General features: G+C 50.6%; 1 protein-coding gene across 2 annotated transcripts in view; it reads right to left on the minus strand.

The window, feature by feature from the left end:
* Positions 1–25,263, minus strand: part of CTPS1 (CTP synthase 1) — a 29,922-nt gene extending 4,659 nt beyond the window's left edge. Inside the window, exons 1-14 of one of the 2 annotated variants that reach the window (XM_040627457.1) lie at positions 25,135–25,263; positions 20,711–20,889; positions 19,668–19,838; positions 17,071–17,171; positions 16,192–16,308; positions 13,775–13,858; positions 12,884–12,964; positions 9,006–9,157; positions 7,819–7,951; positions 4,891–4,979; positions 4,076–4,170; positions 3,323–3,385; positions 1,385–1,428; positions 31–127 (exon numbers count right to left, since the gene is read on the minus strand). In XM_040627457.1, the coding sequence (XP_040483391.1) occupies positions 31–127; positions 1,385–1,428; positions 3,323–3,385; positions 4,076–4,170; positions 4,891–4,979; positions 7,819–7,951; positions 9,006–9,157; positions 12,884–12,964; positions 13,775–13,858; positions 16,192–16,308; positions 17,071–17,171; positions 19,668–19,838; positions 20,711–20,876 (1,393 nt within the window). In that variant the 5' untranslated portion in view covers positions 20,877–20,889; positions 25,135–25,263. Of the gene's footprint in view, positions 1–30; positions 128–1,384; positions 1,429–3,322; positions 3,386–4,075; positions 4,171–4,890; positions 4,980–7,818; positions 7,952–9,005; positions 9,158–12,883; positions 12,965–13,774; positions 13,859–16,191; positions 16,309–17,070; positions 17,172–19,667; positions 19,839–20,710; positions 20,890–25,013 lie in introns of both variants that reach the window. The other variant, XM_040627456.1, reaches the window with a different exon arrangement.
* Between the last annotated feature and the right edge of the window lie 1,838 nt (positions 25,264–27,101).

Below are 27,101 nucleotides of genomic sequence, written 5' to 3' on the forward strand. Positions count from 1 at the left end.
GGGGGGGGGGGGGGGGGGGGCAGCTCTTACTCATGACTGAGTTCTTGGTCTGGAACAGTGTTCTCCTCTTGCCCAGCCTCATGGTGCCGCCCATCTGCCCAGGGTTGTGTTCCGGCATGTCTATGACCTGCAGGGTTCAAAACAGACACACACTGCCACACTCTGCTTCCGCGAGCAGACGCTGCGTGGGGTGACGAGGGCCTGGGAGAAGCTCGAACCCCCAGCCGTTGCTCGGAGGAGACGCTCGCCGCTGGGGGAAGGTCTTCCTCTCATCGTTGATAACCTGTGTTGGGCAGGGACTTAAGCCGTCCGCCTGTCGTCCTGACTGCAGGAACGCACAGCTGCCCCCACCCTTGGCCATTGCTGTCCCCAGCACTTGGGATCATGAGGGCTGCTGGGCCACAGCACCTCTGGAGACTAACGCAGCAGCACGGATGCGAGACAGGATAGGTTAGAACACACGTCTCCTCCGCTGGACGGATGCGCTGCTCAGAAGAAAGGGATACTTCTCAGGGCTACCGTGTCCCGGCCGGAGCTCGGGGAACGTGTGGGCCACAGAGAGGCCGAGGCCCCCGAGCCACGACAGCCCAGCGCACTGCTCAGTCCCAGGCTCCTCTGAGCGCCTCCTGGCCTCCAGGACCGTCTCTGCGCCCTGCTTTCCCACCACTGTGAGGACGCACCCTTCAAACCCTTCACTTCTCCCCTCCTGAGCTCATCACCTGAGCGAAGTCCGTTTCAAGTCAACAAGCGTAAACCGATGCCGTTTAAATGCCCTGAGATCAAGAGCTCATCCGCTGTTTATCACAGCATCTCTGGTATCGAGAACACAGCTGTCAACCCCCGGGCGGGAGATACGAAGATGGATAAAGGTGCTGTCCCTCCCCAGGAGCCACATTCCTCTGACGGGAGCCATCCCACGGGGGATGAGGGCCTCCACGAGCGTCAGTCACCCTTACACACGTCAGCACCATATCCCGCAGGTCTTGAGTAACATGCCCGTCTCCCCGGGTGGTCGGGGAGGCAATGGACGAGTATCTGTAAGGTGGTGAGGACAGCGCCTGGCGCACAGTAGGGGCCCACGTCAGGGTTTCCTGTCAGCAGTGTTACTCCTGGGGGCTAAGGGGCTGGAGAATTGTTCTAACCAGGAACCGCCCTGGTTGGCTGGGGTGATACCTGTCTGAAACATTTTCTGCGGCAAACTGGGAAGAGCAGTGAGAAATCACATAACGAAAAACAAAAGTTCCTCCCATCCAGTCAGTTTGAGGGTTCCATGGACGGACGCCGTGGTCTCCGTCCTGTGGCTGAGCACCGAGCACCGAGCGCTCTCGTGAATGCCCCCTCCACGCCCTTCTAGGCCCTGGTGAGGTTCAAACACTGGACTCACCACAGGATGATTGGTCTTAGGGTCAAACTCTGTAGAATTGGCATCTGAAAAATTCAAATACTGATGTTATGAAAAGTTACAACACTGATTATTTTCAAGTGTCATTCCTAAGCTCTAAACTACAATTTCTCTCCCCAGTTCAAAGTGACCGTTCAGTGATTCGAACAAAAGCCAGTGGAAACATGAAGATACGAAGTACTCAATGCACAACGTTTCCCATCCGTGAGCTCTCTGAAAGCCACGCTGCACAAAATGGGGAAAGTGAAACCAGCGGCACAACCTCATCTTTATTTAGATAGTGCCTCCTTACGACAGTCCGTCCACTGTTGTCTCAACTGTCCCCTTCTCGTGTCAGAGTGTGTCCAGGCCGGACAACACACTTCTCTCACCCTCGGCACCTTCCGCGTGGCCCTGCCCAACCGCCTGGCTCAGCAGCTCAATCGGGAACTCACTGATCTCAACACCCAATCACCTTCCTCTCCCTTACCGAATTTATGGTCTAGCCATAAGCAAAACCGCTAAAGACTAAAAGGAAAAGAACCCAGTTCCTGGTCCAGCCCGGGGCCCTGTGTGCGCCCCCCTAGGCCTAACCAGGGCCAGGTCCCAGCTGAAGGTAAGCTCGTCACCAGGTCACCCACCCACCTGGGGACGCGAGTGCGTGACCCATCGTGGCTGAGAGAGGGTCCGAGGGCCCAGAGGGCCAGGTCTAGGCTGGTGGGCGGCCAGGACAGTGCCCGCAGGGGCTCGGCAGCCCGGACGAAAGGCCATGCTGCCTACAGAGCAGCTACCACGCCCTCGGCGTGACCGGGAGGCGGCCTCCCAGAAGCACGTACAGGGAGCCCAACCCTCACGGTGAGCTGGCCACAGCACAGCCACTCGTCCCTCGTGGAGCCAGGCTGCTTTTCACATTCCTCACGATGCTTGGTTTCTTTTTCTTACAACTTCTGAGGTCTTTCTGGAAACCTCCTGTTTGTCAGCTGGGCTACCGAGACGACAGGGGCTGTGGCGGGCTCTTCCATCGGTGGCCCCAACGAGCTTCGCCCCCGCCGTCGCACTGTGTGGTCCCCTCCCCCACCAACCGCGCTGGGCCTTGGGACATGGGCAAGCTTGTTAAGTGCCTACACACTGGGCCTGTCATTTTGGAAGCCAGCAGGTCGCCTTGCTGTGAGCCGCCTCGGCTGAATTAGTGAATGACGAGCCTTGCTACGTGGAGAGAACCATCTCGATGTCCCTGCTGGGCAGAGCTGAATGCACGGCCCGGTGAGCTGATATACCACAGGGCGCAGAAAACCAGCCAGCCGAGTCCACTCACCCCACCGCATTCTGAGACATGATACAACATTGTTGGAAGCCACAGAGTTTCGGGTGGTCTGGATGGTTAGCGAGGCACAGAGAATTTCCTACTTGCCAGGCACCATGCTGGGACTATTTACAAGCATTATTTCATTGGATTCTTACAACCATGAGAAGCAGGTACCATTATCACCCCATTTTACAGAAGAAACAGAAGCCCAGAAAGGCTAAGGAACTTATCTAAAATCACCCACAATGAGGGAGAGTCAGAAGTTAGGCCCAGGTCTGACCAGCTCCGGAGCCCAAGCTCCTAGTAACGGCACAGCCTCGCACAGGCCAGAGCTGCCCTGCTCGGCACCAGCTCAGGGACGGTGGCGATGGTGATGGGAGCGCGGGCCTCTCCGGAGCTGGAAATGCAGGTGCAGAGAGCCGGGCTGCCTGCTCAGCTGTGACCCCTCCGTCCCGTGGTCGGCGTGGAGGAGCTGCGCTTTCCCTCCAGACACATGGCAGTTCCCCTCTGCGTCTCTACCGTGAAGCCAGGCCTGGCCTTCTCCACGGTCCCCAGTCACCCGGTGGGTGGCAGGCTTCATGACGTCCAGGAAACACTTCAGCAAGAATTTAACAAGGTTTTTAATGAACACTTACCTTGCCATCCCAGCACATTTCTTGAAAATTCAACCACTGCCAACTGCATTCCTAAGCACACACCTTGCAGGGGGAGGGAAGACACAAATGCCATTGAAAAGACAGCTCCTACATGTCCCACCAGCCTGCCCTGGACTCCGTGTCCCGCTTGCCCGCAGAACGACAATCACAAACTCTCATACCTCCCACCCGGCCCCCTACCAACAAGCACCCTCTGCTGTTTTAGCTGTTACCAGCTTTCAAAAACTGGGTCTAAGCTTTCAAAAACTTCTCATATGAAGATTCCAGGTTTTAGAAGCTATTCGAATTTTAGGAATAAGCAATATTCTGTTCATACTTAAAACTTCAGGTTTCCCTAGCCTCTCTCATTAAGCTCCCATCTGCATCCGATCAAAGCTGAAAATCAGTAAACTTTGTGGCACCAGGAAGCACCGGAATCACTTTGCCCGATTCCAAGTGGGGATGTGCGTGACACTCAGCGTCACGCGTCCTGCCACACAGCGGGGTCCGGCGAACGGACACGACCGCCTGATGCTATTTCACCCTCCCTGCATCCCACGACATCCACGCGTGGATTGATAAGCTCTCTCTTCTCACGCTAAGAGCGTCTGAATTTCTTCCAAACAGAACCAAGCAGCTTCCGCTTCAGGTGCGACCTAGGAAGACGGCATTGCTGCTTGGTTCCGACAGCCTCCCTGAGTTTACTCACAGGCTCCCCTGCAGCACCTTTTCTTGATCTTTCCTACTCCTTACCCAAAAAAGGCTTCTTCTGTTTCCGAGCCCAGGCGATAGCTTGGATTTTTCCTTCTGTCCCCCGAACACCAAATCCCCCTGGAACCAGCACTCCGCTGTACAAGAGAGCAGAGCACACGGCGATTGGCCCTTCCCACCAGCCCAAGGAGCCATGCCCGAGACACGGATGCCATGAAGTCACTCCGTGTAGTTTGCTACTGGGGCTATGACAGTGATTTCGAGACTCCAGTGAGCTGTACGTAAACACCATGAGCTTCGAAAAGGTGCACTAAGTGCTTACAAGTCAAAAAAAAAAAAGATGGCACACACGGATTCTTTCCTAATTTTAATATATGTTAATACAAATCCAACTTTTTACTTCTTGGCTTAAAGGGCTCCCTTGCGTGGGAAGGCTCTCTCAGAACGCCTGCTGAGCGGGGGCCTCGGTCGTAGTTGTAGGGCTCTAGAACATTCCAGTGAGCTAGATTTCCTGCTGATTGTTTACTCTTATAAATAACAGCTGCCAAAAACAAACTATGAGACTCTGCTGATGGGTCCTCATCAACGTTCTGGGTGAACGTCTTTACATAAGCCTCACCAGCAGACGCAGACAGCAAACGTGCATAAAATCAGAACACGTTTCCTTCCGATTCGACTCTATTCATAAGCTGTATTTTTATAAGGCTTAAATCATACAGACTGTAGCCTTTTCAATAATTAAAAGATCTTTAAAAAGCAGATTACCTACCACTAGCACAGGCAAGCACAGGGCAGTGCTCACTTAAGCCCTCCTCCCCCGGAAACCCCTGGAAACCACAGGCAGGGGCGCGACTCACTGAGCGCTGCACAGCTTCTGCCAGGCTTCGTGGTAGCGCACGGGCTCCTCCTGCAGCGTGCTCAGCTCCAGGTCGGCAGAATCTATGTACTGGGGGTGCACGGGCAGGGAGAAAAGAAGCAGGCCGTGACTCCAGCGCTGCAGTTTTCCTAATTCCCAAATAACAGCGTCAATACCCTGTCTTCCCTCCTTTAAAATAAAGTGTTAGGGGCGCCTGGGTGGCTCAGTCGGTGAAGCGTCTGCCTTCGGCTCAGGTCGTGATCTCAGGGTCTGGGATCGAGCCCCACATCGGGAGCAGGGAGCCTGCTTCTGTGTCTGCCCTTCCTCCCCCCTGCTCCTGCTCTCTCTCAAATAAATATATAAAATCTTTTTAAAAATTAAAAATTAAGTTTTAAAATTATAATCTTTATATTTAAACTCACTGATTTTTAAATAAATTTTAAATTATTTCTTATATTTTAAAATACAAATGTTGCCCATCCAGCTCTCCATTGGCTCTATTCTCAGCCCACTGGAGTCTAAAGTGTTCTGTCTGAGGGCGCCTGGGTGGCCAGTCGGTTAAGCATCTGCCTTCGGCTCGGGTCATGATCCCGGGGTCCTGGGATCGAGCCCCCCATCGGGCTCCCTGCTCAGTGAGGAGCCTGCTTCTCCCTCTCCCACTCCCCCTGCTTGTGCTCGCTCGCTCTCTGACAAATAAATGAAATCTTTAAAAATAAAATAAAATGAAATGAAATGAAAAAAAAGAAAAAAGAAAGAGAAAATAACAGTGTTCTCTCTGCTGAGAATGCATTTCTCCCCAGCCTGTCTGCCTAGACCGCTCTCCATCTTTCCACCTTTCCTGAAGTACAACTACGGACGATAAAGTACAAGCACGTTAGCACACGCTCTGACGAGTTCTGTCAAACATGCAAAGGTGTGGCCACCACCGCAATCAGAGATAAAATGACTGTCATCCCAAAACGTTCCCTCTGCCCCCCCCGCCACCTCCTCTCCACGTCCTGCCCCGGATACTCCGCTTTCTGTCACCAGAGACGCCCCTCTCAGAACCGCACAGAAACACACACACGGCATGCGGCCTTCCGCGTCTGGCTTTTCTGGCTCGGTACGTTTCTGAGACTCATCCCTTTGCTGTGGTGTCACGAGTTTATTCCTTGTTTTCCCTGAGCAGTTTCCCTCTGTGGACATACACCACAACGTGTTTGCTAACTCATGCTGGACATGTGGACTGGTTCCATATTCTGGCTATTAAAATAATAGTCCTCTTGTATAAAAATATTTTTTGTGGCCGTATGTTTTCAGAGTGGGTATCAGCGAATGAAAGTGCTGGGTCACAGAGTGCCTGTACGTGTCCCTTTGTAGGAAAGCGCCAGGCTGTGTCCTCGACGGTCGTGCCATTTCCCCAGCGCCCGGCAAAGCCCGGAGCGCCACACCCTTGCCAGCACGCTCGGCCCCTCCGGCAGGTGTCTGTGTCTCACAGCAACGTCACGCGCATCTATCTGCTGACAGCTGAAGGCCGTCCTGACACCCTTTCCACATACATCAGTGCAGCTTTTATGAAGTGTCCACTCAGACCTTCTGACCCCCTTCTTCTTATGTTGTTCATCTTCTTCCTACTCCTTTCTGCCCAATACCCTGCGATCACTTCCCTGAACCTCAGGGGAAGACGCAGCTGTGGCCCCTGACAGGATTTATGACCCCACAGGCCTGTCTCCAGACCTCCTCCAGTTCACACTTTTCCATCCACTGAGTTCCCAACTAGTCCCCATCTCCAAGCCCCTGGATACACGCTACCTTCTTCCCAATGCCCTTCCCGTCTGCCTCACCCATCTTCCCAAACTCTCCAGAGTCCCTCTTTGAGGAAGTCTGCCCTCCTCACATGTCTATGCAGACAGGTCCCCTCCTCTTCTGCATGCTCCCCTCACACCGTCGAGACCTCACGGACTCATTCACCTCCCGGCCCCTACCATCTACCACGAAAGGCACACAGACTACGTCCAAGTGGATATGACAGATGAATGAGCCAAAGAACTAGCAAAAGTCAGTCAGGGAAGTATAATAAGACCCTGTAATTTTTTTTTTTAGATTTTATTTATTTATTTAACAGAGAGAGCGAGAGAGCACAAGCAGGGGGAGTTGGAGAGGGAGAAGCAGACTCCCCGCTAACAGGGAGCCCGATGCAGGACTCGATCCCAGGACTCTGGGATCATGACCTGAGCTGAAAGCAGCCTCTTAACCATCTGAGTCACCCAGGCGCCCCAAGATCGTATAATTCTTAAAATGTATACAATAGGTCATTTCTACAGAAACCTGTTCACCGGCACAAAGCAAACTACATGATGAGGCTGAGAAACACCTGGAGAAGGAGGCGGCCAACCCCAACGCCTGCGGTGAGGACGGCCAGAATCTGAGACCCGACCCCCAAGACTCCACCGCCTGAAGAAGACAAGCAGGGCCGTGCCCTGACCCTCCGTCAGCTCAGCTCTGCCCGTCCTGTCACGGAGCAGAACACAAGCCGTTATTCCCTGGGCGCCGCGTGTTCCAGGCACCGGCCAGACAACCAGACACACATTTCAGAGAAGCCTCTGGCTCTCGGGGCTGGATGTTAGCGTTCCCCCTTCACAGACGACCTACATGGAACAGCAATGTGCCTCTGGCCCTCCAGGGCTCCCCGTGCCCGGGGGCAGTTTTACTTGGTCACCAGATACTCAGATTCAACCATTCGCTCTTTCTTGACTGCTACCCTGACCATCTCTCCCCTTCACTGTTTCCTGAAAATGTTCCACTGTTCTCTCTCAAGGCCAGGAGCGGCCATGAATCCTTTCTACTCCTATAAAGAAACACTGAGTTCCAAGAATATGGAGGAGATACGCCTACGGCATCTGTGAGAATCCAGAAGCCCTCCCTGTATAGACGTGCCACCCTTCCGTACCTTGATTTCTAACTTGTGGTTGATGGCCAGTGCAGAATGCTCCAGAGCTTTAATGACAGACGCATACGAGTCCGAGAACTTGGTGTATTTGCCCACAAGGGCAATAGAGCAGGTCTCCAGCAGGCGATCGTATCTATCACACAAAGGCCAAGAAACACCACATTATTTAGAATGTATATGCCACCACGAGATCAAAACTGCTTTCTAAAAAGTAGAAAAACATCTCTGGGAAGCATATAATGGGCGCAAGTAAGATCTGAGTTCTACAGACAGAACAGTAAAGAGGAAGCTACTTTCAAAACCATGTCGCAGGCTTTGCAAAGAAAGTAGGATTTTAGAACCGGGCATGAAAAAATGGTTTCCAAATCTCATACAAATTTTTTTTAAAAAATTAAAATCCCAAAGAACAAAAAAAAAAAATTAAAAGACAATTCATAAGAGTTAATGTGCTGAAGGGAAGAGTCAAATCAATTACAGGACATTAACACAACAGTCTATATTCACTAAAAATCTTCACCATAAAGTGTAACTAGTAACAGAGCAAAAATGTTTGTAATATCGTGTGAAAACAAGATCCCAGCGCTGTGTGCCGTTCTTGTGGCTGCCTGTGGATTGACGTGGAAATGCACAGACTGACAGGGAGAACGTCAAGAGGAAAACGGCATCACGGAGCAAGGCAGGAGCGCCCCGGCCCCGCGCAGCCACAGCGGGCACGGCCAGCTGACGTGAGGAGAGCGCATTGCTGAACTTTAAGAGGAACGGGACGGTTCTCAAAGCGAGAAGCCTTGGCAGCAGTAGTAACACGAGACCGGAAAAACCCCGGCTCATCCTCTTCTGGTGGGCGGTACATTCCCAAACACAGCTCAGCCATGCGGGGGGTACCCGGGACGGCCGCGGCCACGGTCAGCCATCGGGCAGGCCTCGGGTACGAGCGCTCACCCACGGCCACCAGACGCCTGTTCGCATGTATCTCCTAGTCGTGGGGACACAAGGCCACTGACCTGAACCCAGCGCTGCCGGGCCTTCCTCATCCCTGATGCAATGACCTGAGGGCTGAGAGCCTGTCTCTGCCTCTCCTACCACCGAGTCCTTTCCTAGCATGAGCTGACAGCACTAGCAAACTCCCGGAGGCCCTCCGGAAAAGAGAAATAAAGCCCGGGCTCCCAGCTCCCTATCACGAGGCAAACCTGTCTGCCATCTCTTTCCACTTCATCAGCATTTTTCGCGGCTGCCTCTCGATGGGAAGGTCAAGTCTCCGGAGAAAATAGTCTACGACCCCCTGCTCCTCTAGTAACAAGGGGACTCTGTAGATGGACGAGACATCATGGACACAGATCACCTGCGTAGAGACAAGCAAAGGGTATTTAATAAAAACAAACACGAACTGGGCTGGCAGCCTCCTATTGGACTTATCACCTTCGGAAAATAACTTCTAAATGTGAAAATGGCAAGGGCAATCTTCTAGAAAAATATACGTTACCAAAACTGACTTAAAACAGAATAAAAAATTAGTGGCTAATCGCTTATGAACATGACTGCAAAAATCCTTAAAAAAAAAAAAAAAAAAAAAGAATCGGGGCGCCTGGGTGGCTGAGCGGGTTAAGCGTCGACTCTTGATTTCAGCCCAGGTCATGATCTCAGTGTCGTGGGACTGAGTCCTGCATCGGACTCTATGCCTGCCCTCAGGACATAGTCTACTGGAGATTCTCTCCGTCTCCCCCCCCCCCCCGCCCCTGCTCACTCTCTAAAATAAATACAATCTTTTTTTTTTTTTTAAGATTTTATTTGTTTGATAGAGAGAGACAGACAGCCAGCGAAAGAGGGAACACAAGCAGGGGGAGCGGGAGAGGAAGAAGCAGGCTCCCAGCGGAGGAGCCTGATGTGGGGCTCGATCCCACAACGCAGGGATCACGCCCTGAGCCGAAGGCAGACGCTTAACGACTGCGCCACCCAGACGCCCCAAAATAAATAAAATCTTCAAAAAAAAAAAAAAATCACAAACCAAACCATGAATGTAGTTTAAACAAAGAATAAATTCATGTCCAAGTAGGATTTGTCCCAAGAACAGTGGCTGTCCAACCTGCCCGTACATTAGGGTCACTTGGGTGAGCTTTTAAAAATTCACGAGCCCATCCCGCACCCCACCCCACCTAAACTAGACCCTCTGGGGGTGGCAGGGCTGAGTCTGAAAACCGCTGCACGAGGGTATTTAGCAGTGCAATTCACTACATGAACAGATTAAAAGAAGGGGGAAAAGTCGCCTCAGTGGATGCATATCTAATAAAAATTCAAAACCAATTCATAGTAAAAATTCTTGGTGAAGTAGGACTATTAGGGAAAAATGTGAAAAACATTAAGGAAAAAAAAGCCCACAGCAAACATCATTTGGGTCTCAATACTTAATATTAATGCTTAATCTTTAAAGTCTGAAACAAGGCAAAACAGGCCACTATCACTACTTCTACTCAGTAATGTCCTAGAGATATTACCCACTACAATTAAATAAGAAAAAATATATGTATATATGAACTGGAAAATAAGAAACAACTGCCAAGAAATGCGTATAGTATCACTGCTTGTCCATAAACCATGAGAATTTACAGGCAGACAATGAGAACTTGCAGAATCTCAGTAAGGCCGCTAGGCTGCAGGTCAATGAGAAATCAACAGGTCCCTATACATGGGTCCTATCTGTTTAGGAAATGTAATGTTTTTCTTTTGTAGGCTCCACACCCAGCATGGAGCCCAACACAGGCCTTGAACTCACGACCCCGAGATCAAGACCTGAGCTGAGATCAAGAGTTGGACGCTTAACTGACTGAGCCGCCCAGGGGCTCCTAGGAAATGTCATTTTTCAAATTTTGCCATTCATATAGTTACAAAAATTATAAATACATCTAGAAAAAAAACTTTACAAAGATAAAGAAATCTTAAAAAAGCACCTTTATAAAAAGAAAATTATAGATTACTATTGAAGGATAGTCTTTGCAATGAACTGGCTATCCACAGGCAAAAAGACAAATTTCAACTTTTACTAGAAAGTTGCTATCCATAAAAGTTAACGCACAGTGGATCCCAGGCCTAAATATAAGACCTAAAATTATAAAACTTCCAGAAGAAAACATGAAATCTTTGTGGCATTTGTTCAATGTAGTTCTTGGATATGAGACCAAAAGAGCAACCTATCAAGAGAAAACCGAATACACCGGAGTTCAGAAGGTAAAGCTTTTGTGCTCCAGAAGATGCCGTTAAAAAGGTGAGAAGCCAAGACATGGAGAAAAACGTGCGGATCATGTAGCCGATAAAAGACTACTGGTTCAGAATATACGGAGAATTCCTGTAACTTGGTAAGATAAGCAACTCAACTAAAAAACAGGCGAAAGATTTGAATTCAAATTTAAATCTAGAAACGCTTGTCACGTTTATTTTACAAAAAATAGTAAATATTGTTTAATAACCTAGTCTATCACGGAATTGAATTACCCTCACTTAAGGTTAGAACTATCTCGAATAACTGAAATGCATGATAAGAAGACTGTTCATAACAATGAAATTATGCGGATGCTCCCCGTACAGACGGTCCCTGACTTAGGACGTCCTGCTCTAGGACGCTGTGAAAACCGCACACATCCGGTAGCAAGGGCACCCTGCATTCTGAATTTTGGTCTTTTCCCAGGCTCGCATAGGCCGTGTACCCTCTCGTGTGGGCGGCCCCACCATCGCCGGGGTAGACCACCGACACACTCACAACCGCTCTGTTTCCCACTTTCAGTACAGTGTTCAATGAATTACACAAGATAATCAACACTTTATTGTAAAACAGGCTTTGTGAGAGATGATTCTGCCCCCTGTAGACTCATGTTTACGTCTTCTGAGAACATTTACAGTAGGCTAGCTGAGTTGACACATTTTCAACTTAGGATATTTTCAACTTACAACAGGTTTCCTGGGCCTTAGCCCATCGTTAAGTCATGGAAGATCTGTATGTAGTAGGAAGCGGAATTCCCGAGACACAGCTCCCAGCTTGGGAAGCACACTGGGAACACCGATCTCAGGCCCCGGGCCACGCTCACACACGGACACCTGAGTGCTCGCGGAGATGGGGGGTCAGGGGCGGTCCTGCTCTCTGCACTTCGATGCCAGTGACTTTTAACTCTTTGACCCTCACTTCCACATCCCCTGTCATCTTGTAAACGACCTGCTCTTATTTCAATGCTGCTGCTTCCTTCTCTCCTCTCTAGGCCAGCTGGGCCCTCCTGCCTCATCTCCTGGTCCTCAGTAACCCAGCAGCAAAGCAAACCACTCACAACCTAATCACAAATCCCTGGACCACGAGTGCTCACCACGAGTGCGACCTTTCCTGTTCCTCTCCTTCAGCCGACCTGACCGCAGCCACAGTCTCAACTTACCACCACCAGGCCTTCCCTACTGTGCCCCACACCGGACAGACGACAGGTCCCCAAATTTTGAATTCTGAATTTTGAATTTAACAGGTACCCTCCATTAGCACATGTTAACAAAAGAGACTAAAATAAGTTTAGAGCGTACACCGCCTTAGACACCAGGCACCAGGAATACAAAGCTGAATGAAGGGGTCCCTGCCTTCAAGAAGCTAAGTCTGTGCGTAGAGACAAACATGGACAGACACACACACACGTGTGCAGGGGCAGTATAACAGACCCACCACCCGCACCCAGACACAGAGGTCACCCAAGAAGGATCCACCTTGAGGTCTGAGGGGGAGGTGGTCTGACAGGTAAAACTTCTCGGACAATACCGTATCCAGGCTGAGCCCTGAAGAATGAAAATGAGTAGGGGACAGCCAGGCCAGCGGGGAGGACGACACCATGCAGCATGGCTGGAGCAGAGAGTACAAGGAGCGGGAGAGAAGCGACCAGAGAGAGGTCAAGTGTGTCCAGAAAACCACAGAGCCAACAGCGTGAGTTCCAGGGAGCAGTCTACGGTCTGGAACTGTGAAGCAAGCCAGCTTCCTGAAAGTGGCCGGGAGACCCAAGGGTAACCAGAAGCAAAACACGACTGACATGAAGACGGAATCCCTACTAACCTGTTGAGGTTCAACGTGGCAGAACATGGATATCTTCTCCTTCACTGACGTGTCGAGAGGATTCGAGCACCTGCACACCACCTAGCAGTAAACAAAGTAAGACTTAGTTCAGACAGCAGAGCGGGATCACGAAGCTGTGGATTCTCCGACTGAGATGAGAACAGACGTCACCTCGTGAAGCCGACGGACACGTTACACGTTAACTCCGGCACAATGCAGGCCCACTCTGAAAATCGGACCTGCTTCCAAACCGAACTTCCTAAATCCCACTCTGGAGAAACGTTAAGAGGGTTGCCGTGCAGGTAAACACACAGACCGCGAACTACAGGAACCACCCAGGGTCTCCCTCAGTTCAAGTCTTGGGTAGGAGGGAGGGGACGTCGAAGGACGGACGGGGAGGAGAGACAAGGCACAACTCACAGGTGCCCGTGAGGCCATCTTCATAAAGGCCCCAGCTCAAAGCACGAACCCCGTTCCCCCACCATCAAAAAGCACGCCAACAAAACAAAGGTCTTACTGCCGGGGGCAGAGATAGTCCGTCTTTCTTTTTAACTGCAGTACAGCTGACACACGGTGTCACACGGGTTTCAGGAGCACGACATAGCGACTGGACTCTACGGCCTATGCGGTACTCACCACGAGCACGGCCGTCTGTGCCTCTCATCCTGGGCCTCACTCACGTCCCTCACGGGAAGTCTGTGGCTCCCGTTCTGCCCCTCCCCCACGCCCTCCCTTCGGGCAACCACCAGTTTGTTCTCTGCCTTTATGGGTCTGTTTCTGCTTTTTGTTTGTTTTTTCGATTCCATATAAGTGAAGTCACACGGTACGTAGAGGGGAGATTTAATTAGGCATACGAGAGCACGATGAAACCAGGCAATCGTAAAACCTTACCAGATCTGGAGAAAGCCCGAGCCCTCTGAGCTCTCGAACGCTGTTCTGGGTGGGTTTAGTCTTCTGCTCCCCTGTTGAACTTGGCTATTTTACAAGAGGGAAAAAAAAGTTCACTTCTCTAGCATAAAGAATTTTCCGGCATGACTTTTCTCTGAACCCTTTATTATCAGTGTCTAATTTAGCTTTTATTCCTGTCAAAGGTGCGCGCACATGTACCTTAGCGTTCCACAAGGTCTATGCTAAGGAGAGTGGTACCGGTGCCCAGAGACCCTCCCCTTCCCCAAACCCCACGGGCAGCCACTCTCCCACTCCTGAACGACCATCCTGGTATGCTTCACACTTCTTGACATGTAGCTTGAGACGTGTCCCACTGATTCCACTGTCAGACAGAGGAACCCTCTCTCTCTACTACGTATGCACCTGTCCTGTGCCGACAGCCCATGATACCTCTCCAACGTCATCTGTGTTTAAACATTTAAGTCCTGCCCATCATAAACCATGCATCATACTTTTCCTTTCATCCAAATTTGGTTTGTTTCCCTTGGTTGGTGTTTCCGTTTTGTTTTCTTAATATGCTGAGTTTCCTAAGTACTAAATTACCCCTATTCTCCTCTCACACTTCACAGATTTGCTGGGTACAGAATTCTAGGTTGGAAAGCATTTTTTTTCGGAGCACTTGTAAAGAAATAGTTTCACTGTCTTCTAGTTTCTAGTATTGCTGCTGAGAAAGTATAATACCTTACTCATTCTGGTTTTTCTCTTTACAGCCTTTTAGAATGTCTGCCCCCTTAGTCTGAAATCTCATAGTGATGTGCCCTGCTGTGGGTCATTTCCCACTCGGTATACTGGGCATTCGGTAGGTCCTTTCAATCTAGAAACTAATGTCCTGAAATTTCCTTGAATTCTTTAGATCAAAGGATCAGAAAACTTTTCCTGTAAAAGGCCAGGTAATGAGTACTTTAGGTTTCATGGGCCATACAGTCTGTCACAAGGACTCCAGCTCTGCTGTTTTAATACAGAAGCCACCACGGACAGCACACAAACACATGGGCACAGCTGTACTTCCATACAACTTTAACAGCAAAAACCAGGGGTGGGCAGTTTGCTGACCCCCGGTTCCGATGACACATCCCTTCCATTTCTCTATTACCTTTTGGAAATCCTAGCCCAGTCCTCTCATTCTCTTACCCCTGCTCTCCCATTTCCTCTCTTGATCTTCTTATGTACTTCCTCGGGCAGTTCTTCCACCTTCTTTCTCTCTGCTATCCCATTTTTGATTTCCAAGAATTCTTTTCTGTTCTCTGAATGCTCCCTTTTTAGGGGATCCAATTCTTGTTTCATGGGTGCAGTTTATCTCCCCTCTGACTCTGAGGACGTTAGTGACAGGCTGTTCTGGTTTCTAAGTTTCCTGCTTCCTTCAGAGCCAAAATTTCCTCTAAGTTCCCCTTTGTCCCACTGTTTTGATTTCTTGTGCATTTAGGCGCTTTCTCCAAATGTCTGGGGATCACTGGCCACCAGCTGACATTTAAAAGCTAACTGGAAGTTCTGAGTGAGTGGGTGGGAGTAGGACCCTGGGGTCCCCACTGTTTCTCTGGGGAGCCTCTGAGGGCAGTGTGTTTTCTCCTGGGCTAGTCATCCACCCCATCGTGAACCTCGTGTGGACAGTCCAAGCCTGGCTGTGATGATTCTGGGAACCGAGTGGCAGAAGAAGGCAGGGTGTCCTAACAGCATAAAAGTGTGCTTACCCCCCCGGTTTTACTTCAGTATTACCGCTCGTAACTATTGCTAGTATCTGCTTGTCTAGAATCCCTCTCCAGAGAAAAAGCTTCAGTCTTCAGCCAAGGTGGGAAAGGGACTGATGCCCAAGTGTGCACATTAGGGAAGGAGATGCTGGGGTCTAGCTGCTTCTCAAAGAGCAGTTATCATGAGCTGCCCCCCAGCCCCCAATGCACCTGGCGCTGTCCCTTCCTGAGCCTTCGGGGGTGGCGCAGGGCAAACATGGCTGCTTCTTGGCCGGCCCTGCTGCAGCCTCAGGATTCCGCTCTCCCACGTCTGCTACGTCACTTTCTGCACGCCACCTGCTTTCTGGCTTCCTATGTTTCATGCCCATTGATTCCTTCACATTATCTATCTTTGTGAGTGCTTCTCTTTAGAAAACAAAAAAAATTCCCTTAACTCTAACTGTGGCAGGGTTTCACCACACAGTAGAGACAACCCACCGTCTTCAAACACAACTTCCCTGGCTAGTCTTCTATATGTTCTCCACGTGATCTTTCCAAGAAGTAGGATTACAATAATTTTAAATTCACAAAGAAGATCTTGGTCCCCCGCACCTCACATATGTAAAACAGATACAGAATGAAAACCATCGTCCTCTTTCTTCTCCCTCCCCCCAAAGTAGAAGCCGAGTGCCTCACCTGAGGAACGAGGCTGACGTGAATATTACAAAAGTTCTCTCTCTTGACCTTGAACTGGAACTGACGGAAGGCCTCAATGAAGGGCATGCTTTCTATATCTCCCACTGTCCCACCGAGCTACAAGAACAAAGTTATTGTAGACATCAAGCACTGACCCTTCCTCTCGTGGTTTAGCTCTCTAACAACGGCACCTCGTCATCTCAGCCTGGTGACCAGACACAGCATGACGTGGACATTCTGAGCCCGGATAATGTCACTTGGCAGTAACTGACATTTCCTTAAGCTGAAAGCTTACTTCTCTGGACAGGCTCTCCACTCCCCAAGGTTAGAGATATGGCCGAGAAAAAGATCGGGTGAAAGATACACTGGAAATTTTATTTGTACGAAGTCACAAAGCAAAGAAACCTGAATCTTAGATATACTTAGTTCACTGTAAATAACTTTTGTTGAAAAAGTATCAGTTATAAAATTGCTGGAATTTGAGTCTCCTATTTCTGTAGGAACACAGATCCAACAGCTAGGACCAGCAGAACAGGAATAAAGGAACTGAAAGCAGTGGCGCTCCTTCACAGAGATGAACGTTCCTACCAGAGGAGAGCTGAAGGTCAGCTGACGTTCTCAAGAGACAGAGGAAGACGTGTCCTGCTGCTCTTACTGGCACAGTCCTCAGTGAGTGAATGTACACACGCTGGAAAGGGAATCACTTGCACAGAGGATTGCTTTCGATGGCACGGCCATTGCCAGGACGAGTACTGTGCCCAGCCCTGCCCCGCTGCAGTGAGGAGGGTCAAGGGCCCCGCAAGGCACTGTCGTATCGGGTGCTGATGGCTGACTAAGAAGGTGAATGTGCACAACGGGTCAGAAAAGACTCCTACAAACCTCAATAACGCACACTTGGGGTTCTAGGCCATCTTCATCCACAGGTATTAATGCCTGTCTCATGACCCACTCCTGGATTGCATCTGTGATGTGAGGGACAACTGCAAAAGAGCAAAGAAACACACACCTTACACTTCTGTCAGCACCGGTGGGGGCCGACGCTTACTATGACGATTAAGTGCTGCGGTCTTTGCCTGGAGTAGTGATGGGGTCATAAAAATACTGTTGAGACCACTCTTTTTTTTCCTTTTTTTTTTTTTTAATAAAAGCTCTTTTTTTAAAAGATTTATTTATTCGAGAGAGAGAGAAAGAGCACGAGCAGGGGGGAGGAAGAGAGGGAGAGGGAGAAGCAGGCTCCCCGCTGAGCAGGGAGCCCAACATGGGGCTTGATCCCAGGACCCTGAGATCATGACCCGAGCCGAAGGCAGACGCTTAACCGACTGAGCCACCCAGGCGCCCGTGTGGAGACTACTGTTAAATGGCATTTAAAAATCTCTGGGCTCACACTCCCTGCGGCCTCCTTTCCAGGTTTCCAAGTCGTGGCTGGACACGCAAGAGGGTAAGGCCAAGAGTGTGTCGGAACCCACATCAGAGCCCCGGTACCCTGGGCAGAGGCTACCCTGGCTGCACCCCCACTCAACGGACCCCGCGGCCACCCGCACCACTTACTGCTGAAGGCAGCCGCTTCACGCTGGGGGCTTTCCAGGCCCCTGTTCTGGTATGTTCCAGTTTAGGAAAGGATAGACAATCCACGGCTAAGAGACAGTACGGTAGGGCAGGGTGGGCAGGGGCACAGCATCTGGGGCCAGAATGTCTGGACTCAAACCTCAGCTCACCACTCATCAGGTCCGGATCCTTGAGCGGATTCCTAAACTAGTCTTAAGCTCGATTTCCCTGTCCGCTCAGTGGAGATAACAGCGTCTGCTTCGAAAGGCTGTGGGAATTTTATACGACGCTGCTGGTAATATGCTGAGCGGAGTGCCCCACACGCCAGCGCTCCGTAAGGCCAGCTCCGTGCAACACTTGTTAAAGTCCTGGTTGCAGGACTCAGGAGGCCAGCTCCTCAGGGGTAGGGTTACTGTTTGACTTGCTCCTCGTTTAACCGGCAGTGCCTCAGGCACCAGGATATGCATTATTTATTCCACGCACAGCAGCCAACGGGATCTTTTAAAAATGCAAAACAGAGCTGCCCCCCACCCCGTCTCTTAAACTCTTCAATGGCTTCCCACTACTCTGAGTAAAATCCGAACTCCGGGGCCATGGCCCAGCAGGTACAGTGTGACCTGGCTGCAGGCCACCTCACCCATCTCTCCACGCATCCCCCTGGTCACCGCCCTCCACTCCGGGACCTCCCTGACGGAGCCCCTGCAGTCCCGGCCTCTACGCGGGCTGTGCCCCCTCCTCCGCAGGCCCCCGGCTGGGCTGCCCCCTCCTGGAGACGCCCCCCTAACCACCTATCCAAATGGGCTGTCCCCACGCACTCTCTCTCCTCACTATTTACTTCCTTCACAGCTCTTATCAGAGTTTCATCTGTTTGTTTTGTGTCTCCCACACCTCGCTGGTCTCGTTCATCACGTAGCCCCAGGGCCAGGGAGGGTGTGCCGGCAGTTGGGTATTCAAGAAATATGTGGCAAATGAGTGCATACACGAATGAATGCACTGGAAGCCAAGAACAACAAACTGTGTGACTGAGACCATCCTAACTCCTAACTGATCCCCTTTCTGTGTGTCAGGAGCTCAGAGAGACTTTCTCGCCCTCCCAACAATCAGGAAGGGCAAGTAGTTGTCTCCGTTTGACAGAAAAGGGAACCAGATCCCAGGTTCAGTAATCCGCCTGTGTTCACAGAGCTGGTAAGTGGCAGGGCTGAGGTCTCAGTATGACCCCGTGCACCCCGAATCGGACCAGGACGGCCCCAGACTAGAGCTGGCTGTCAGCGTGATCCTCGGCTTTCAGTTCAGCAAAGTCTTAAGCCAAGAGCAGACTCACTCTCATAACTCAGAGAAAAGCCCCTTTTCAGCAACCCCCCCCCAAATTCGGACTTCTGCCACTACCTTAGACCAGTGGTTTTCCAACACTACCTTTCAAGAGTGGCAATTTTCTCAAATGAACGCTGTGGGGAACCCCAGGGCAGCAGACAGACACAAGTGAAGCTGGCTGGGGAAAGCGCAGGAGGCCCGGGGCCCCGCCTCTCTGACTGCCCCAGGCTCACGTGCGCCCCTGACTGGCCTGCAGACCAATATGCACAAAAGCCGTTCTTTTCCTACCCCTGTTGAAGTCAGCCCCCATGCATGACGTTACACACGCCCCTGGGCTTGCTGCCCTGACCTAGCTGCCTTCATCAATTCACACTCATCACTGCGTAAAAACAACAGCCCTCTGGACTCACATCCCGCTGAGGGGCTCACAGCTTCAGTGCCCGTCACGTGATTTTTTTGAGTAAACAGCTGTACAGCTCTGAATTTTCAACCCAAGGCATAGGTCAGTAACCATACCTTGACACTTTCAGGCTGAAACTGCATCAAAAGTAAATTTCTGTACGCAAAAGAAAGCAAACTGCTTAAGATTTTTTACACGTTGAAGGCGAATTCAGTTTTACCTTGGACGGTTTTCCCCAAGTAATCTCCTTTGCGTTCCTTGTTGATGACGTACTGGTAGATCTTCCCAGTGGTCAGATTATTGTCCTTGGTGAGGCGGATGTCAAGGAAGCGCTCGTAGTTCCCCAGGTCAAGGTCTACTTCCCCACCATCGTCCAGCACAAAAACCTCACCTGGGAGGAAACAGCAGACATGGTCAGGGTAAGTGAAAAACGTATGTCAGGGCAAATGTGAGTCTCAAAATGTAAACACTCGGACAGAGCAAAGTCTGCATTACCTTGATATGAAGCAGAGAAATTTATTTCTAGAAAACTAAATATGACACAAAAGAAAGACAAATCACCAACCATTCTCCAAAAGGTAATAGCATACTTCCAGTCTATCAGAAAGCTCAGTCTGAATCAGGAAGTAATGAGCGAGCACGCAGCAGAAGGAAATCACAGCCTCAAGGACGGTGGATACAGGGAGCTTTACGGGAGCAGCGTGCCGTCTACGGCAGCCTAAGGAGAAAGAACTTTCAACAAAGCCTCCTACTTCAGCAGAACAAGGTTTCAGATGGGATAAAAACATGACTTCGTTCAGAACTCACACTGGATATTAAGGTCCTGTTGATTAGAAAAAGCCAACTTCTGGGCACACTTTAGTCCCAAACAAAGCTGTGGACTCAAAGTTTCCCCGGTTCCTTTGTTTAGCATTCACTCCTTGACACGTCCTTCTGGAACTTTTGCCCAGGATGGTTCATTCCTTCCATCACAATAGAAGAAGAGCTCAAAATGGGAAAGGAAAAAAGGTCTTGTTTTCCACCTCAGAGAGAGGATTCTATTCCAGAAACCTCTAGACCCTCATCACCATGTTGCCTGTTTAGATTTCTGCTTCCTCTCTGTCTAGGTGAGAAAAGCAAATTCTGCTACACTAAGAACCTTTTTGGAAGGGAGGAAATGCAAGTTCTGTTCTGCAAAATACACACAACTTCCAAGAGCTGACCTGTTCTTCCACTGCTCCACAATTACTATTTTAATGAAAGAAAGAAATGCACTGTGCTTACCATGTTCATATGGAGAGAATGTTCCTGCATCAATGTTAATGTACGGGTCAATCTTAATTGAAGTTACGTGTAAACCACATGACTTCAGGATTGTGCCCACGCTGCTGGCGATGATTCCTTTTCCGATTCCTGATATGACACCACCAGTAACTAGTATGTACTTCATTTTACTTTTTGACCTGGGAGTAGGAGAAGGAAAAATCACAAATAAAATACATTTCCACAAAGCACACGTATCTGGGTTCAAAGGCTAACTCTGCACCCTCCAGGAGCCTGTCTCTCTATCTGCCACACGACTCTGGAAGGTTGTTATGTGGGACCCTAACCAATACTGCCAGGGATCACTGAATGGCTTTAGTCAAACAGGAGTTGAAAAACAACTCGCTAATCAAATAATGCAGCTTTTGTTTAAAGATCTGACAACTAACAACCTTGAGAGACAACCTAATAAAAAATAAAATGTAAAAATTTAAAAACAGCTCTGCTGATACAACACTACGCCCCAAATGCTGGCTGACATAACTGCTGGACCCCGGGGCAGGCGGAAGCCGGCTCCTCATTATTCTCCCTGCATGGAAAGAAAAAAAGATTTCAATCTTGGATGAGCACTCCGATTGCCCCCGAAAGAGAGCATGTCTCTGGCTAACCTACAATGCATCACCAAGAAAACACAGATTCTCTACATTATGGAAGAGAGAATGAAAGAACTTCAACGTTTAAAAGGAGTTGCAATGAAGCCTAAAAATCCTCTAATTAGAGGTTGTTCTCTCCTGTAATTTACTAAAAACTTACTCCTTGTCAGCAACCTCGCCCAGGTGTGCCATGAGAAACTGTATATACTGGAGGAAAAGAACATCACATACCAAACCAGCCTGAAGCACATCATGGGCAGAGGACTCAAAGAGAGGACAGATTCGATTAAATCCAAAGAGCAGTACAGCTGCGTCCAGGGAGGGAGGAAACAGATGTGGTGAGAGATAAAGGAGTGGATGGAGGCAGGAACAGCAGAGACCCAACATGAGGCGACAGCAACAGGCTTGCCAGGGAGGATTCATCACTGGCCCCTAGCTTCAGAGGCCCAGACACTTCACTTGGTCGGTAGACCCAAATGTGACCAAAATGAGAAACACAATCTCCAAGTAGAAGAGAATGCTTGCTTTGGCATGGTCAGGACATTTTCCTCCTCCGGGAACACTTCATGTGAAGCCAAATTATAATAAAAATAAGCTAAGAAAGGAACAAGGAAACTGGGGAGTTCTGCTTCAAGCATTCCCCCGCCCCATTCCTCCCCAAGGCAGGAATGAATACCCTTGGCAAAGTTAAGAATGCTAAAAGGACTTCCTCCTGGGACAGCAAGGAAGACACCCAGACCATCACTTGCTCCTTCTATGCTGGTACAGTATTTCCAAAAGCATGCTCCCTGGTTTCTGCAAAATGTATATGGGGTTCCCATGAAGTGTTTTACAGACATATAAATCAGAGAAATGCTGTTAAACAGTCAGTTGGTTTAACGCCAGACCTCCAGTAGCCTTTACTAAGTTAATGCACCCTGTGATCTCCCCAAATGGGTATACAGTATGCAGTTTTCCCAAATTCGTTTGATCCCAAGTCCCTAATATTTGGGGGGGAGACACTACTCTTGTCACCTCACAGTCAAATGGCTCCTTACAGACACATGAATATCAGATGTGGCTACATTTTAGATGCGTTCTAATCAGGTATATCCCTGACACTATACCTGGTCTCAGACTCAATTTTAGATGTTTCTAGAAAGTCGTCTGCCATCCCAAGTGGGTTATGGAGCAGGTTACTTTTACAGAAGACTCGTCTCATCCATTTGCCTTTGATTTGCCCCAATTTTGCTCTAAGAGCAACAGCTCTCTTGAGGGAAGATTCCTGCAGTTTCCCACAGCGCCTGTGCTCAAAGACCAGGGGGAGAGGCTGACAGGACCCACTCGCTCACACTGATGGGTACCCCCTGTGTGGGTGCTACTGTGCTGCACACTTTGGGGACCACAAAACTTTTTTTTTTTTTACTTTTATTTGCATTTATTTTACGCAGAATTTACTACCGGGCCACAGGTTTTTGTTTCTTCAGTTTCTTCTGAGATATCTTTTTCTTCTGTGCAAGCTCCTCTCTGGCTTAGGGACAATCTGCTCTTTCTCAGTCACGACCATCTCAGTGTGGCAGGGAGAGCTCATGTACGGGTTCAGCGAACCACAAGCCCTGCGATGCCACATCTTAGGGACTTTGTTCATCCAGATGTGCTCAATGACAACACTGAGGTGGGGTACACTACCGTCACCTCTAAACCCTTAAGTTCAGCATTACTCTCTGCATTTTTAAGCATGTGCAGTAAAAATTCAGCACTCTTTGGGCCCCCGACCCTGGGTGCAGCCCCACTGTTTGGCCTGGCCACACCTACCAACTCCATCATTGTAGCAACAGAAAGGCACACATTGCTTCTGCAAAGTGAAATCCTTCAGATACTTGGTGGCTTTTCGGATATGCATACCCGTGATGGCCTGAGCAGTTTCACATGTGTTCTTAAAGTAAACACGAAGACGTGAGCCTCCTGATCTGCATGGTTTTGTAGGGTTTTCTGGGTCAAGTGAATAGTGAACCATTTTCAGAGATCACCTCAGGCTGCTTACGGGAAGAACGGGGACCACAAAACTTAATCAGATCTGGGCTCATAACTCAAGCTGCTGGCAGTCCAGTTAGAGACAAAACATTTACAAATAAATGAGTAATCCAGTGATGGTGGGAAACAGGGACAACATATGAAAGGCATACTTAGAGAAGACAGAGCAGAAAGCTTTCAGTGACAAGACCAGGGTATAGATCATGGCCCAGCAGAAGAAGGTGTGAGAAATTAAGGCAGGGAGAGGATCTAGACTGCTCCTGCTTTGTTGACCTGAGACTTGCAGTGGGTCTTCGAGGACTCACTGTAAGACATAAAGCATGGGGAAAGGACCACAGTGAACAGGAAGGTGAAGGCCATCTACAGAAAACACAGATAGGGCCAAGAAAAGAGGGGGAGGGGGAGACAGTGGGAAATAAGTTGGAAATGTAAGCAAGGGACCAAATCATGGGGAAACTTGAGTGTCCTATCTGAACTTCATTCTGAAGGCAATGGACACATTAAAAGGTTTTCAAGCACAGAAGTCACATAAATGAAGATGCCTCAGAGGCCCCTGGCTGGCTAGGTAGGTAGAGCAAGTGACTCTTGAGGTCTGGGTTGTGAGTTCCAGCCCCATCTTGGGTATAGAGATTACCTAAAAATGAAATGTTTAAAACAGCAACAACAACAAAAGAATTCTTAAAAAACAAAAACAAAAAAGGGGGCGCCAAGCTGGTTCAGTTGGTGTAAGAAGCGACTCTTGATCTGGGGGTTGTTGAGTTCAAGCCCCACGCTGGGTGTAGAGATTACTTAAAAAAAAAAAAAAAAAAATCTTTTAAAAAAATGCATCAGAGGAATTCGACAAAGATGGAAAGGAAAAAAAAGCCTTTTTCTTGTTAAAAATGTTTTGCGATCCACTTCCAGCCCTACCGCTTGTGTACCGAGACCTGTCAGGTCACTCAGCCGTCCGAAGCCCGGGTCCTCCCATCTGTAAAATGGGGTGAGAATCTCCCCCATCGCTGTCACCAGGGCTGCTGAGGACCGCACATCATGATGAGGGTGGCCTTGAGTGTGCCACGCAAACGTAGTGCACGTCTTTAAAACGCAGCCTGCTCACTCCGGGCGGCCGGGGGTGGGGGGGCCGGGGGGGCCGGGGGGGCCGCACCCGGAGCCCGGCGGGCGGGCGGGCGAGCTGCAAGGCCCCTTCCGCCCACGGGAGTCGGGGCGCGCCCGCGGGGCCGTGGCCAGGCCGCCGAATCCATCCCCCACGCGGCGGCGGTCTCGGACCTTGAACCGCCTCCCCGCGAGGCTGAGGCCGTGCGCCAGGGCCGCAGGGGCGAGGGCCGGGGCAGTCCCCACCGAGGGCGGCCGCCGGGGCTGCTGCGGGAGGGCTGAGCAAAGGGGCTCCCGCGCCTCTGCACGGCCCTCCCGGTCCCACGCGTCATCCCCGGCCCCCCGGGCAGCCGAGCCAGGCCGCGCTGAAATGGTCACCGCCGGCCCCCGGGACGCCGGCCCCGCGGCCTTTCCCGCCGCCCCACGCCCCTCGCGGCCCGTCTTCCCGGCGGCGCCCGGCCACGCGGCCCCGCGCGCGGGAGCCGGCTTCTCGCCGGCCTGGCCGCCCGCCCGCCCCACTCCCGTTAGGCACGCAGCCCATTGGTCAGGCCTGCGAGCCGCCTCACCCTGATTGGCGGCAACGGTGTCAGTCAGCCGGCGGTGTGGCTGTCCGGCGTCGGGCTCCGCTCGCGCAGCCGATTCCCGCACGGGACAACAGCTCCCCCGGGAGCCCTGGGGTCAGCCTACCTGAGGCCCGCTTCCAGGCCTGCCCTCGGCTAAGGAGCTGGGGGTGCGACGCGCGCCGGGCCCCGGGTCGCCAGTGAACCAGCCCGGCCGCATGCGCCCGGCAGTCTTTCACGGAGGCGGGCTCCAGGCGGTGCGCACGCAGAGGCGGGGGCGGGGCGAGCGCACGGGCCCTCCCCGGGGCGGGGTCTGGGTGCGCGGGCCACAGGGGCCCGAGTGCGCAGGCGTGGGGCGGACGCGTTTTCTCGTCCGGGTGGGCGGCTCTGCGGCCTTGCTCCCGAGCACCTGACGCCTTGGAGATGCGGGAGTTCGAGACCTGGCTGGTTGCGGCCTTTCTGCCTCGCAGCCTTTGTCCGCAGTCGGTGGTCCAGGCTTCCCCTCTCACAGAGGACTCAAACCTGGCAAATCTATCGGCTCCAGCAACCTTCTAGAGGAGGCTAGATCATCACCCCACGTCTCTGAACCGTCCGACCTCGTGAGCACCACGTACGCGGCTACTGGTGGTGCCACCCCGGTCCATCTGTCCCGCCACGCCCTCTGGACCGAAGGACCGCGGCAGTGTCACCCCGGGCTGGCCTCTAAACGGGAAACCCTGGGAGGATGGCTGGGCGCTGACTCCTTCCTCTGGCGGCCTCGGTCCCGCATCTGCCCTGAGGGCGGCTGCTATGAATGGAGAAGGCTCCAGAGACATCCTTTCGTCCAGCTAACATTCATTGCGCACCCCATATGTGCCACACGTTGTGCTGGGCTCCAGAGGACCCTGTCCTGAGTGTAACGACGTGGTGGGGCTAAGTGATGAGCTAATTGCATTTCATGGTGATGCTTACAAGTTTTTGCTGCTGAAGTGCCCATCGTGGGAACTGACCAAGTCTGGTGTAGATTGGAGACGCAGGCAAGAAGCCCTCCCCTGGAAAAGTAGATTAAAGCTAACAACTGAAATTTACTGGCAAAGAAAGGGAAGGGAGAGGCTGGGAGTAAGAATGAGTGAGGCAGAAAGAAAATCCCATGTAAAGGCTCTGAGGCTCAGAAGAGCCTAGCACAGCCAAATGGGAAGGCCAGCCTGGAAGCTCTGGAAAGAGCCCAAGGAAGAGAGATTTATGAGATCAGGCTGGAGAGGTGGACATGGCCATACATGCAGAGCATTAGAGCCTAAGTGAAGGATTTTCTTTCTACAGTGGAAATCCATAGATACAATAGAAATTTTTTTGAGGAGGGGATTTTGTTTTTTCCTTTGAGTAGTAAATACATGCACATGGTTAATTTTTTTTCCCTTCCAAACACTACACAGGATATACTTGAAAAATGTCTCACCTCTGTACCCCAATGTTCCTGTTTTCTTCCCTAGAAGCAATTTGTCACCAGCTCTTCTGGTCTTCATTGAAAGATTTAAAGGGAAAAGTGTGACATGATCAGGTTTGTTTTTCAGGAAACCGACTCAAACAAACGGTTTCCAAGAAAACAGTTAGGAGACTTCTGCAGTGGCCCAAAGAGAGCTTCTGGCTCCTTCCAAATCTGGATCACCACTGCTCCTCCCCTGCCAAGCTACCCAAGCTGCACTCAGCTTTGAATCTAAAACATGCTTGGGATGTGTTTGAAGATGTGCTATGACCACACATTCTTTCAAGAAGCATTTGGTGTTTATCTTAGCGCTGGGATATGACAGACACTGAAAACATACTTGCCGAAGAAACAGAGATGCTGTGGGAGACACAGGGATGAGCCATTCGGTTTTCTGGCTCATCACTTTACCCTTTCCTCTGCCTTTTCCTCCGCCATGCTCCTCCTCAGCACTGGTCTTGCTTCCTATTTCACTGAGAAAATAGAAGTCATCAGGAGAACCGCCTTGAGCTCCCAGTGTCATATCCATCAGCCTGTTTCTATCTCTGCACACAAGCTCTGCCTTCTCTCCTGTGCTGTGGACAAACTATCCTCATTGTTTCAAGCGCCGTATCTTCTCGTCAACTCAAGAA

The sequence above is a fragment of the Ursus maritimus genome, unplaced genomic scaffold (genome assembly GCF_017311325.1).
Source record: "Ursus maritimus isolate PB19 unplaced genomic scaffold, ASM1731132v1 scaffold_12, whole genome shotgun sequence".
Lineage (NCBI taxonomy): Eukaryota > Metazoa > Chordata > Mammalia > Carnivora > Ursidae > Ursus > Ursus maritimus.